At 46.0% G+C, this 14,790-nt stretch overlaps 1 protein-coding gene across 1 annotated transcript in view; it reads left to right on the top strand.

The window, feature by feature from the left end:
• Positions 1-14,790, top strand: part of fryl (furry homolog, like) — a gene marked incomplete at its 5' end in the record, with an annotated part of 218,864 nt that overhangs the window by 124,782 nt on the left and 79,292 nt on the right. The window contains 4 exon segments of the mRNA XM_037674389.1: positions 1,588-1,700; positions 1,795-1,945; positions 4,872-4,975; positions 5,415-5,597. Of these exon segments, the coding sequence (XP_037530317.1) occupies positions 1,588-1,700; positions 1,795-1,945; positions 4,872-4,975; positions 5,415-5,597 (551 nt within the window).

The raw sequence follows: 14,790 nt of genomic DNA on the forward strand, positions 1-14,790 counted from the left end.
TTTGTATATGTATATATATGTATGTGTATTTGTATATGTATATATATATATATGTGTATTTGTATATGTATATATATGTGTATTTGTATATGTATATATATATGTGTATTTGTATATGTATATATATGTGTATATGTATATATGTGTATATGTATATGTATATATGTGTATATGTATGTATGTATGTATGTATGTATGTATGTATGTATGTATGTGTATATATACAAACTGGATTCCAAAAAAGTTGGGACACTAAGCAAATTGTGAATAAAAACAGAATGCAATGATGTAGAGATGGCAAATGTCAATATTTTATTCGTAATAGAACATAGATGACAGATCAAAAGATTAATCTGAGTAAATGTAACATTTTAAAGGAAAAATATGTTGATTCAAAATTTCACAGTGTCAACAAATCCCAAAAAAGTTGGGACAAGTAGCAATAAGTGGCTGGAAAAAGGAAATTGAGCATATAACGAACAGCTGGAAGACCAATTAACACTAATTAGGTCAATTGACAACATGATTGGGTATAAAAAGAGCTTCTCAGGGTGTCGGTGTATCTCAAAAGCCAAGCTGGTAAGAGGATCACTAATTCCACCATTGTTGTGCAGATTTGCTGAATGTGAGGTGGGTCTTATGTATGTATATGGGTTCATGAGACACGCCTTCAATCTGGAAATCCATAGTTTGATGCCAACTTGCAGAGCAGCTTGCAGGGAATCACATGAGAAGGTTCAACAGACACAGACATGCATCATGGATCGAAACTCTCTGCAGGTTGGATCGGAAAATTACGATACATAAATTATGCTGGTATTGGAGGCCGATACTGATAAAAAAACAATAAATGCAATCGCAAACTTTCTGAATCTTTTTTTTTAATCAGCTTTTTGACCTCAACTTTAGGAAAAATATCTAAAAACACTAATCAACATCTTGTGGTTTTGCTTCATCATTTTACTTGATGAAATGCAATGCTGATATCAGAAAGTCTCCCTGTTCAGTTTGTAAATTGTAATTTCTTACATGTGAAAATTATATGCAATGCATTATTCCTGTAAAAGATCTCCTGCTTCAGTGGTTCTCAAACTGTCTGTCTGTCTGTCTGTCTGTTGAATCTGTGGGACCACTCTTCAGTTGGAGCATGACCAGATAAAAGTGATGACGAACAGAGAGAAGAGCTTTATCTCTTTTTATTGGAGTAAAAATTTTAGCTGAAGGGGGTGTCTCTTTAGGTCAGGGACCAACAGTCAGACTGCTGGTGGTTCAAGTGGGCAAAGATGTAAAGAGAAACAAAAAAGCTGCTTGAAAGTAAAGGTGGCAGATGAGGGCTGTGTTGCTGTTGGAATAACAGTGAAGATGTTAAAAATGAAATTTTTTTTTTAAAGACCTCTTTGGAATTTTTCTCCATCCAGAGGAAGTATGAATAGTTTGAAACCCTCTTCCCTTTTTGAAACTGTTTAAAGAAATCTAACAATGAAAAGATTAAATTCTTTATCATCTGACACCAGCTTACAAATAGTTCAGGGAGAAAAACTCACAGGCTGGCACAGGTTTTGTAAACAAAGCACATGTGTTCTACAGTTACACCCACCTGGATATCTACTCTGGTCTGAACAGCAACCTAAACCGCCAGCACCACCGTCTGGAATCTCGTTACAGCAGCAGTTCTGGAGGTTCCTATGAAGATGAGAAGAGTAAGCAGAAAACCCTTTCTCTATTTCACTAAGAACAATTTAAAATTCTTTCCCACCATCCAATACTATTTTTGCTTTTTTATTCTCTCTCCAGGTGACTCCATGCCTCTTTATGCAAACTGGCGTTTAAAAGTAATGGATCACAACCAGCCAGAGCCTCTCCCCTTCCCTCCATCAGGGGGCTGTTGGGCTCCTCTAGTGGACTATTTGCCAGAGACAAATACCCCTGCGGTGCCTCTTCACAGGTACACTTTTTCTTTCGGTTTTTCCCACTCCAGGGGTCTCCACAGCAAGTCATCCTCCTCCATCTCACTCTGTCCTCTGCATCCTCTGTCCTGACTCCATCTACCTCTATGTCCTCTCTAACTGCATCCATGTATCTCCTCTTTAACCTCCCTCTTTGTCTTTTTCCTGGCAGCTGCATTTCTAACATCCTGCTACCAACATACACACTGTCCCTCCTCTGGACATGTCCAAACCATCACAGTCTGGCCTCTGCTTGAAGTCCTGCACCTTTAGTTTCTTCCTCATGAGGGAGCTTTTCCTTTCCGCTGTTGCCTTTATGCTTGCTCAAGATGAGAGTCTGTGATGAAGTTAAACTCACAGCAGTCTGCTCCTCAGAAAAGTAATGTTATTAACTTATTTTTATATATATATGAATGTTTATGTTCAGTGCCCTGAGATGACTTCTGTTGTGCCATGGCTCTATATAAATAAACTGAATTGAAACTGAATTGAATTCAATTGAACTGAACTTTGTGACCTTTGCTTCTTCTAGCCTCACTGTTCCACCAGCCTCCCTCTCATTCACACACACATGTACTGTCTTACTACGGCTGTCTTACTACGGCTGTCTTACTACGGCTGTCTTACTACGGCCGACTTTCATTCATCATTTTTCAAGTACATACCTCCACCTCTCCAAGTTCTCTTCTACCTGTTCCCTGTTCTCACCACAGATCACAATGTCATCTGCAAACATCATAATCCACGGGGATTCCTGCCTGACCTCATCTGTTAGTCGGTCCATCACCAGAGCAAACAAGAAGGGGCTCAGAGCTAGGGCTTTAACAGACTACTCGAGTAATCTACACATCGATTCCTAGGACACCTATCGAGGTTTTTAATTTCATGTCGAGTATTCGTGGTGACATCATTACGCCACCGTTACGTCATCGCGTCACGTGATCCGCACTGGGCGCGGGTTACAAAATGATTCCTCCAAGCAGACGGATGGAGCAGAGCAGACCCAGTCTTGACAAACGGGTAGAAATGCATCAATAGTATGGAAATATTTCACTAAAGATAAATCTTCTGATTAAACTACCGTAAGGAAACCGAAAATGAATCAACTTCCTGACTGTTTGGAGCACGTTGCGAACCGGTGTTGCACCATATTTTGTGACCGTAGGGGGCGGTGTTGCGTGCACTGTTGCAGGTCACAGAGTATGGTGTAAAACCGGGTCCAATCGACCGAACCAGAACCAACTTCCTCTGACCTTGTTTCACAAACAAAAAGCAAAAAATATTAATTTCTAAATCTATAAAAAAAAATCTATAAACATATTAACCTCTAAAACTAAACTTAATGCACACCACAGCTGGCGGTGGTGTGGGGAGGTCAACACCCCACTGTTTTTAGTTTCGGTTTTGACGTGCTGCACGTTTCTTCACGTTTGCAGCTTAATAATAAAAACTAATAGTTTAGTTTTTCCTGTGACTTATTTGCTGCATGATAAATGGTAGCAGCATAATATATGCTCTCAATGTTTTGTTGGTCTTTTTTGTAAATAATTACCTTTTTTTGCGGTTTTATTTATTTATTTATTTTTGTATCTTGAGATCTATGATGTCATCAAGTACTCGAGTTCTACTCGAGTTTTATTATGTTAATGTCGAGTTTAAAAATTATGTAGTCGTTCAACCCCTACTCAGAGCTGATTCTTGATGCACTCCCACCTCCAACTTGAAACTATCCGTCACTCCTACAGCACATCTCACCACTGTCCTGCTGTCCTCATATTTTTCCTGCTGTCCTCATACATGTCCTGTACCAGTCTAACATACTTCTCTGCCACTCCAGATTTCCTCATGTAATACCACACCTCCTCCCTCAGCCCCCTGTTGTGTGCTTTTTCTAAATCCACAGACACTATGGAGTACGTTCTGACCCTCTCTGTACTTCTCCATCAGCATTCTCGAAACAAAGATGGCATCTGTGGTGCTCTTTCTTGACATGAAACCATACTGCTGCTCACAGATAGTCACCTCTGGTCTAAGTCTAGCTTCCACAACCCTTTCCCAGATCTTCATCATGCAATTCATCAACTTAATTCCCCTGTAGTTGCTACAACTCTGTACATCACCCATCTATCCATTCATCCATTATCTTTTACCCACTTCGTCCTTTTTGGGTCGTGGGGGGTCACTGGTGCCCATGTCCAGCTATCACTGTGCGAGATGCGGGGCGCACCCTGGACAGGTCGCAAGTCTATCGCAGGGCAATGACCAATACCATGCCATACCACTTTATTTATAGAGCACTTAAAACAGCAACAAAGCCAACCAAAGTGCTGAGTGTACATGTGTACGTGTACAAGGATCCTTGTTCTTAAAAATGGGCACCAGTACACTGCTCCTCCATTCCTAAGATGATTTTCTCATCTTCAAATATGTCATTGAATATTTGAGTCAAAAACTTCACTGCCATCTCTCCAAGACATTTCCAAACCTCCACTAGTATGTCATCAGGTCCTACTGCCTTCCCCTTCTTCATTCTTTTCAGAGCTTTCCGAACTTCACCTTCACTAATCTTTGACACTTCCTGGTCCACAATTTTTATGACCTCTACCCTTCTTTCCCTTTCATTGTGTTCATTCATAAGTTCCTCAAAGTGCTACTTTCATCTTCCCATCATGCTCTCGTCACATTAGAACATCAGACATTCGCCTTCTGCTTTGCATTAGTTCACATTAGAACTCATCATATGCCTTCTGCTTTGCCTTAGCTACCTCCCTCTTTGCTCTACGTTGCAGCTCCTTAAATTCCTGTCTCGTCTCTTCAGCCCTGTCACTGTCCTATTTCTTCTTGCCTAAACCTTTTTCTAAATACAGCTTCTCACTTCAAAATAATGTTTTTCTGTTGACCCAACGCACATTTTCTGTTTTTCAGGTGTAATATTGCAATCATCCTACTGACAGACCTCATTGTGGATCATGGAGTAAAAGTAGAGTGGAGTGCCTATGTGTATCTCTTGCTACATGCTGTGTTTATAGGTAATTTGTTTCTGTTTGGGCTCTTTGGACACTTTCCACAAACCTAACTATGAATAGTTTTATAGACATTACTGAGTCATTACATTTCGACATGCTGTATTAAAAACACACTTTCATTCCTAGGAGGAATACATATTGCACACTCTTATGCAGGCCAAGTTTTAAGCAAAGCTCTAATGTGATGTACCGGTATTAGTATGCTGAGGATGTGATGGAAAATACTCTCAACTACTACTGCATAAAATCTTTGCTCCATATCTGTAAAACTGACTGAGTTATAGCAAGTTTGTTTTTCTAATATTGTTTGCTGTGGCAGCCATCTTTAATTGTGTTAACTTGGATATACATTCAGTGATTTCTTTCTGAGAGTTTCACTAAATCAGTCTAACAGTTTATTAGATATTTTGCTAACAGAGTTTCATTGATCCTTTCTTTTCAGGCTTTGATCACCAGCACCCAGAGGTCTATGAGCACTGCAAACGCCTGCTGCTTCACCTGCTCATTGTCCACTCTGCGAGTAGCAGTGGCCCATCTGTGGCCAAGGTGCTTTTACAAAACAGAGACTACAATGATCCAAAAGTTCTGACTGTGAAACCAGCAACTCCTGAATGCAATCTTACAGGTCAGTCCTGCAGTCAGCCTCAGGACAGAGAAAAATGAGCAATAAAGAGTGAGAGATTTTCTGTTAAATTAATAGAGTTTGTACCTAGCAGAAATATTGCTCTTTCATATGTTGGAAGTTCCAAACTTGCTCACTGGGTGGCAGTAACAAACTTGTATCGACCAAGTTTTCATTTGCAAGAATAAGTTAAAAAAAGACATTGGATGTGCGAAAATAACAATCCTCCCACTGTACAAGCTATCCACTGGGGACCTCACCCCACAGCCTAGCCACACATAGATAGCTTAGCTGTTGCCAGCTACATCATAGCTTTAAAGCCAAACATTCCTGGAACATCAGGGCTTCCACAAAAGCAAAAGAGAATTCACAGGCATGAACCTACCTGTGTGAAAACAGAATTTCAAGTTGGGACAACCACCAGACTTGTGTAGTGTGCCTTGGCTTGAAACATTCCCAGGGAGCCATTGAGTCTGTGAAATAGTCCTTGTACTAGAGCCAGTTCTCCCTGTCTGGTGGCTTGTCAACCAGCATAGTCCAACTGAAATCAAGTGTCTACTTACTTGTACAGCAAGTCCTATAAAGAGAAATGCCTTGTGGTGGGCAGGACTGTGAATGTATGGAAAGTGTGGTCTTCACCAAAAACTTCCATTTGAGCTGGCGGTTGCAGCGTGCCTGTACCCAAAGACCTCCATATTGACAGGAAGCCCCACTTCTCCCCTTGAAAATACTTTCTATCCAACCAGACAGAAAAGTCTTACAAATTAGCTGTGCCTTCAGTGCGTACTCTGAACACCTGATCCCTGCTGATGGCTTATCAAGCATAACTTTGAGAGCAGATGACCACTTCATCAGATAGATGCTGTATTATGGGACAAAATGTGCCTCTTTATGGATCTCCACTTTCACAAAGTGCCAATCCAGGCTCTGGGAAGAACCATAGTTCCACAGTAGAGGGCCAGGTGGCTAAATCTCATCCTACAAGGTCAGTTGAATGCAGCAATCACTTTGATGCAAAATATTTTATTTATTTATTTTATTAACATATATTTAACCAGGCATATCCCATCAAAATCACATATATCTTTTTCAAGGGAGGCCTGGGCCTGAAGGCAGTCTAACATGCATGTTTTTTGGACTGTGGGAGGAAATTGGAGTGCCCGGAGAGCATGCAGACTCCACACAGAAAGACCCCAGGTCCAAACCAGGGATTGAACCCAGTTCTAACAACTAATCCATTGTGCTATGAAGACTTTGAAACCGTGAATCTATGCCATCCCGGAACTACGTTTGCTGCCACGACCCCCCAGCACCAAACTTTGTTTTGGCGCCTGCTCGCTTGCCTCCCACATTCAAAACAATTCAATTCAGTTTATTTATATAGCACCGTCACAACAGAAGTCATCTCAGGGCACTGAACAGAAACATTTATATATATATATATATATATATATATATATATATATATATATATATATAAGTTAACACTATTTATCTGAGGATCAGACTGCTTTGAATTTAACTTCGTTGGAGACCTGTCATCTGAGCAAGCACGAAGATAACAGTGGAAAGGAAAATCTTCTTCATGAGGAAGAAACCTTTTGCAGAACCAGGCTCAGGACAAGCGGCTATCTGCTTCGACCGACTGGGTTTGAGAGTAACAGGAAGGAGGAATAGATACACAATGACAGGTTGAGAATCGCGTTAAGATAAAAATAGTAATGGAAATGGACTGTACTTGTATAGCCCGTTCTATCTTATTGAGATACTCAAAGTTCTTTACACTATAATCTGTGTCCTCATTTGCCCATTCATACAACACTCTACTACATCTCTACAAAGCTAATTGAACAAATCATTCTAAAGAGTCTAATCAGTGCTTTATCACATTCATACACCGATGGGACACACATTGGAGGCGATGAGGGGTTCAGTCTTGCCCAGGGACACTTCGGCATGTGACTGCTGGTGGATTCGAACCCCCACATTTTGAATTGGAGGACGGTTGCTCTAACCACTCAGCCACAGCCGCCCTAGTATCAAATGAAAACTATTGAATTTTAACAATTCATTTAGGAAACAAGGTTATTTTGTCCTCCAGTCGTTTAAGACTACCCTACAGACAACCCTAACTATAAGAATTATCAAAAAGGAAAGTCTTAAGTCCAATCTTGGGGCCGAGATGGGGTAGAGGCAGGGCAGCCGACTCGGGACCCAAAAGTCCCAGGTTCAATCCCCAGTTATTTCACATCTCGGGGTGTCTGAGCAGGACACTCTTTCCCCAAATGCTCCCAGGGCACCTTAAATAGCTACCCACTGTTCCACCTGGTGGTGGATGAGTTAAATGCATAGAGCCAATTTCACCATTGTATGGGAACATACAATGATGACAACATATACACATTATTATTAGGCCCGAGCAGCAAAGTGCTGCGAAGGCCTATTGTAATCGTCAAATGAATGGACCTTTTGGAGGCCTAAACGTATCTCAAAAGTCACCAAATTTGGCGGACATATCAGGACTGTGTGAAAATGACGTATTTTAAGGGCGTCTCAAAAATCACAACAGAAACGGCTCAACAGTGCCACCTGTAAATTTTCAAAATACCCTCCGCGTTAACCTTACTTTGTTGTAGAAGCATGAAATTTGGTACACTTGTCCAACTCCAAAAGATGCACAGAAAACCCTCTGGCATCAATGCTGTACGATAAACAGGAAGACGGCCATTTTGGATTGAGGTCCCAGATTTCACAACTTTTTTTAGGTTTTTAGCCTTCGCATTTGAGCGAATTCCTCCTAGGGATTTTGCTCAATCGGTTTCCAACTTGGTCATTTTGTTCATAAGGCATTGGGAACGAAAAGTGATCAAAATGGTGAGACTTCGAGCATGCTGAAGGGGCGGGGCCTGACCTCAAAGTTTGACATCTCTCCAAGAAAAACAAAACGCTAATAGCTCCTACACGAAAACTGCTCGAGACATCCAACCTTGAGTGATTGAGCCACATCCAGTCCCCTGCAAGACCAAAGGGTCATCATAATCACATCACTTAAGCTGCGTCCACTGAGAACGGGAAATGTCAAGTTTCTGACCCCTGTGACCTAACCAGCAATGATAATGTGTCCAGTGATCGAAGACATGTTGGTGTAACTTGCTTTCTAACACTGACAGTTTGCGGTGGAGGATGTGGGCGTCGCGGCATGGTTCGAAGTAAGACGTAATGCTGTCGCCATACATTTGGCTCTAAATTCCACAGTTTTGAGCTGAGGTGCACCAAAATCAGTAAGATTGATCATTGTCCATCCCTTGAACAGGAATTTATGATAAGTGGCCAATAGCCTCCAATATTTTAAAACTTCAGCCCCAAGCCATATTTTGACCGATAATTCTGAAACTATGTTTACATCTGTAGCTATCCAGGAACTATGGAAAAAGGCTCTTGGAGCCCTGGTCCAAACCCAACAAGAAGTCGACCATTTTGGTTCAAATGGTCATTTTTGGGCGTTTCTCAATTTTTATACATGACTAATTTTAACGACCTCCTCCTAGGGATTTTGAGTGATTGGCTTAAACCTTGGTTGATATGCCCTAAAGGCAGTGGGGAGTAAAACTGATCAAAATCTTGAGTTCTATGTCATATAGGCTTCGCCCTTTAAGGCTGTCGCTGATGGGTTTATCCCGTTATGCGCAAGCATCATACTGAAAAAATTAGTCCACGCCCACCTGCTGTGTGGGCCCCACCCGATCCGTATAAATTACATTAAGAGCGGGTAATCTGCTCCCATTTTTCTTCAGCAAGCTAATATAATAAAACAACTGACCTTTTCATCATGTCCAGCTCCAGCACCATCCGCTTGTGTCTCTCCTGCAAGACCGGTTACTTGCTTAGCTTCGACCGGCACGACACCTGCGAGGGATGCCTGGGTCCCCGCCACGTCGCCCGCGCTTTCTCCTGCCGCCTCTGTGACGAACTTCCACCGGAGGAAAGGCAGAGGAGAGCAGCCTTGTTTAAAGCTACCATCGAGGACTGCCTGTCCGTGGCGGGAGACTGCTCGCTGGACGACGCCATGGATTTCTTCAACGCCGGCTCTCGGAGTGAATCGGATGATTCCTCTGGGACCGGTGACGTTAGCAGCAGCCCCGACACTCGTTCCCTCCCGGGGAGTGCAGTGTTGGAAAGAGGGAGGCCGAGCGGATGCTCGACTCCCCCGGGGTTTCCCGCTTCAACGACCACACCGCTCCCTGCCGTCGGCGCGCTCCTCTCGGAGCTGCCCGCCATTATCCGGGAAGCTGCTAACGTAAAGGGGCTCTCCGTCCCCCCCGCTCAGATCGAATGATCTTGCGGGAAGGTTTGGCTCCACGCCGGCTCGCCGTCCTGATCCCATTTGGCCTCGTTTTCCAGCGGGGACATCGTACTGGAACGAGGCCGCGGCCGGTCCTGGTAGGTTAAGGGCGCCCGTCTCCACTTACGCCCCCATCACCAGAGTGGAGGGGTTCACCGAGCGGGGCTATCCCTCGGTACCCCCCCTTGAGCCAAGCCTCGCGGAAGCCTTTGGAGCGAAGCTGTCCAGGTTGGAGAAGCGTCCCGTCCCTCCGGGGAAACACGACCAGGCGGTGACCGCGCTCTCCAACAGAGCCCACCAGTGTGCTTTTCAGGCGGCCGCAGCTAGCAACAACGCAGCGCTGCTAGCATTTAGCATGTCGAAAAGGCTGGAGGCCTTAGACCTGCCGGAGGAGACAAAGAGCTCCCTGTGTAAATCGGCAGACGCCATCCTCAACATGTGCGCCGCTTCCACGGTTTGCCTGTCGAGGATTGCAGCGTGGATGACGGTAATCCAACGTTCCACCTGGCTTCGTCACTCTCCCTTGCTGCCGGAAAAGCTGCACAAGGACTTGATGGAGGGCCCCATCTCATCGGACGCGCTGTTCGGAAGCAGCTTGAAGACCATGCTGGCGAACTCGAAGCAGTCGGAGGAGATGTCGGAAGCTGTGCGCCATCTCATCAAGCCGCGCGGCTCATCCCGTCCCCCAGCCCGCTGGAGAGATCGTCGAGAGCAGAGGCAGAAACATCGGCGCTCCACGGCAGCAGCAGCTTCGTCTCGCCCAGCTCCACCACCAGCCCCGCCCGTCAGAGACCACCCCTCCTCATTCCGGCAACCTGCACTTCAGTGTTTCCCCAGAGATCGCCTGCAGACGGCGCTCGGGGCAAACAAACCGCAGAGCTCACGGGGGAGAAGATTTAAGAAATGACGGTCTGCGGAGGATGTGTGTATAAATGACACAGGAATTGAAATAAATGATTTTTCAATGATCAAAGTGCCTGTTTTTAGCCAGTCTGTAAATTCAGATGAGCTCACAGCCGCTACACACACATCCTCCACACATAGAGAGCCGGTGTCCTTATATAAAGGTTTTTTAAACCCACCGTCGCTCCAACACATGTCCAGACGCTCACGCAACACCACGGTATGCGAAATAACTTGTTGTCAATCAGACCCGCACGATCACCACCCAAGCGGTGTTAAACGCGCACCCGAGCGAGGCAAGCAGCCCCCATCCAAACGGCGCTGTGTTGATGATGCACGCACAGCTGCCCGGCGCTCACCGGCTCACATCGGTATAAATGTGGGACCGCAGGCCGGGTCCGGTGGAGGTCCCCGCTCTCAGCGAAAACAACACACGCCTCTCCTGAGCAAACGCGAGCGGCCGTCATCCACCGCGTCTCAGCGATCGGCAGCTCACGGCGGCATAAGCATGAGACAGCTGTACGAATCCAGTGACGAGCCCCGCCCTCAGCGAGAGCGGCGCGCGTCCCTCCAGAGGAAACGTGCGTTCCCGCGAGGTTCACAACCTTCACTTCGACAGCACGGCGTTGATGAAGTCACGCCCTCTGCCTCTCAACGTTCGCCTCTCAACGGGCGCGCGCAGAACAGCCCTTTCGAGGAAGCCTCGCCTTGGGTCAGGCGGAAAACATTTCCGCGGCGCATGACGGCGGTCGAGGCGGAGGATTGGATGACATCCGTTCAAAACACGGCACATCATTTAAACGCACGTCCACTCCACGAACGTTACGCAGAGTGGCAAAAAACCTGTTCGCCGGACAGATGGATGGACAGAGTGTTATGCAAGGGTTACACGCTGCAATTTGCAACCCGACCCCCTCCGTTCGGAGGAGTTATAGAGACGGTCCCGTCATCACCAGACCAAATCTCAGCCTTAAATGCAGAAGTTCAGGAGCTTCTGATAAAAGGCGTAATCTCAAGAGTTCCCAACGAAGAGGAAAACACAGGGTTTTACTCACGCTACTTCCTGGTCCCCAAGAGGACCGGAGGGATGAGACCGATTCTGGATCTGTCAGCTTTCAACAAAGCGATCATGCATGAACAGACCGTTTCACATGTTGACAAACAGACAGCTGTTGGACAACATCCAGAGAAACGACTGGTTTGTTTCCATCGATCTAAAAGATGCTTATTTTCACATACCGATCATCCCAAAACACAGGAAATTTCTGCGTTTCGCCTTTCAGGGGATGAAGTATCAGTACAACAGGCTGCCTTTCGGGTATTCCCTCGCGCCTCGTACGTTCTCAAAGTGTGTGGAGACAGCCCTGCATCCGCTGCACAGAGCAGGGATGAGAGTTTTGTTTTACCTGGACGACCTGCTGCTCCTGTCACACTCCAGACAGGAAGCGCTGATACAGGCTCAGGTGTTGGCATCACACCTGTTAAATCTGGGCTTCGCCATAAATTGGAAGAAAAGCTCGATTTTCCCGGCCCAGACAATTGTTAATCTGGGAGTGGAATTAAATTCAATTACCATGAAGGCTCGCTTATCACAAACAAGAATCGACACTCTAAAAAATCAACTCCGCCACATAAGACCTGGCAAAGTGATAACAGCCGTCTCCGTCATGAAGCTGTTGGGAATGATGTCATCAGCTCACACAGTGGTTCCGCTGGGTTTGTTACACATGAGACGCCTCCAGAGGTGGTTTGCGCGTCTGCGTGTGGATCCAGTAAAACACAAAAGACAGATGATCACTGTCCCTCCCTCTGTGAGAGCAGACCTCCGACACTGGGGAAACACCCTGGTTCTGTCAGAGGGAGTCCCCGTCAACAGACCCACGGCACACGTGTCAGTCTTCACGGACGCGTCGCTGTCAGGCTGGGGGGGGACATGCCTATCTCAAGCAGTAGGGGCGCTGTGGCCCCACCACACATCAGCCCACATCAATGTTTTAGAGTGTCGCACAGTGCTGAATGTGATTCAACACTTTGCTCCTGTGCTACAGAATCAACACGTGTTGATTCACACAGACAATATGGTGATGGCTGCGTACATAAACCGCCAGGGGGGTGTGCGTTCAGCCCAGATGTTACACATTGCGCGAAAGCTACTGTGTTGGGATCACCAGAATCTGCTTTCCATCAGAGCGGTTTACATACCCGGTGTTCTGAACAGAGGAGCAGATGTGATGTCCAGGGGCGGCCCACGTCACGCGGACTGGACCCTCCATCCAGACCTGATGTTTCAGACGTGGCAGAAGTTTGGCAAAGCAGCTGTGGACCTGTTTGCGACGCGAGAGAACGCTCAGTGCCAATTATGGTTTTCCCTGAGCCCGCGAGACGATCCACCGCTGGGGGTGGATGCATTTGCTCACAGCCCGTGGCCCAAAACGCTTCTGTACGCGTTCCCCCCACCTCCTCTGATTTTACGGTTCCTGAACCGAGTTCAGGAGGAGGGATTGACAGCTCTCCTGGTAGCTCCCGAGCGCTTGAACGCTCCATGGTTCCCAGTCCTGCAACGTCTGTTGTCGGGTCGTCCGTGGAAACTGCCGTGGAGGGAGGATGCTCTCCTTCAAGCAGGAGGAGCGATCAGGAGTTACCCGGAAATAGGCCAGCACCTGTGGGTCTGGCCGCTGAGCGTTCCCGCTTAGAGAGGATGGGTCTCCCTCAGGAGGTAGTGCGCACAATTCAAGATTCACGCGCTGCATCTACCACAGCTCTGTACACATCAAAGTGAACGGCCTTTCAGCGCTGGTGTACAGAGAAAGGTTTAGAGGCCACCTCATGTCCATTAGGCGGCGTGTTGTCCTTTCTTCAACAGCTGATGGATAGGAAGTTGGCATTCAGCACGATTAAAACGTACGCTGCAGCCATCTCTTCCTGCCACGAAGGGTTCGGAGACAGAACAGCTTTTAATCACCCGCTAATGAAGCGTTTTCTAAAAGGTGTACAAAGACATAGGCCGGTTTCACGCCCACTCGTTCCACAGTGGGATTTAACGCTGGTCCTGCGAGCCCTGATCAAAGCCCCATTTGAGCCTCTGGATCAGGTTTCACTTAAATTCTTGTCTCTTTAAACAGCCCTGCTGCTGGCTTTAACATCCGCTAAGAGGGTGAGTGATTTATCTGCCCTCTCTGCCGCTCCGTCATGTCTCAGAATCCAGGCTGACGGTAGTTCAGCTGATTTAAGACCAAACCCAGCTTTTATGCCTAAAAACATCACGAGCTCCTTTAAATCAAGACAGATATCGTTGGAGGGATTTTTCCCTCTCCCCCACAGATCAGAAGAAGAAGCATCTTTTCATCTTCTCTGTCCGGTGCGGGCGTTGACGTGTTACATAGCGCGCACAGCTGCAATGCGTCAAACTCAACAATTGTTTGTGCATTATAGAGATGCATCTGCAGGTCGCCCGTTATCCACCCAGCGTTTGTCTCACTGGCTGTGTGAGGCCATTTCTGAAGCCTACAGAGCATCAGATCTAGAGCCTCCTGTCAACCTCAAAGCACACTCGACCAGGGGTATCGCATCTTCGACTGCCTTGCATAACGGTATGTCAATGCAGGACATTTGCACTGCGGCTGCATGGTCAACACCCTGCTCATTTATTCGCTTTTACCTACGTGATGTAACGGCTCGTTCCATGACACATTCTGTCCTTAGTGCTCTAACAGAATGAATATTGTTGTTTTTTCATGGAACTCTGTTTAAGCTCACATCTGTCTGCATGCTTCACAGTGTGAGATGTTGTTATCACTCACAAGTTGTGTCTGTGATTTTGGTTCTATTGTCACTAATCAGTTCATGACTATTGTTACCAATCAGTTCAATTGATCAATAATCAGTTCATTGATATTAATCTGTTTATACTGTTCAGCCATGAACCAGTTGGTTCATGCCCCCCCCCCCCCC

Source organism: Nematolebias whitei, chromosome 3, assembly GCF_014905685.2.
Source record: "Nematolebias whitei isolate Nwh7 chromosome 3, NemWhi1, whole genome shotgun sequence".
Classification (NCBI taxonomy): domain Eukaryota; kingdom Metazoa; phylum Chordata; class Actinopteri; order Cyprinodontiformes; family Rivulidae; genus Nematolebias; species Nematolebias whitei.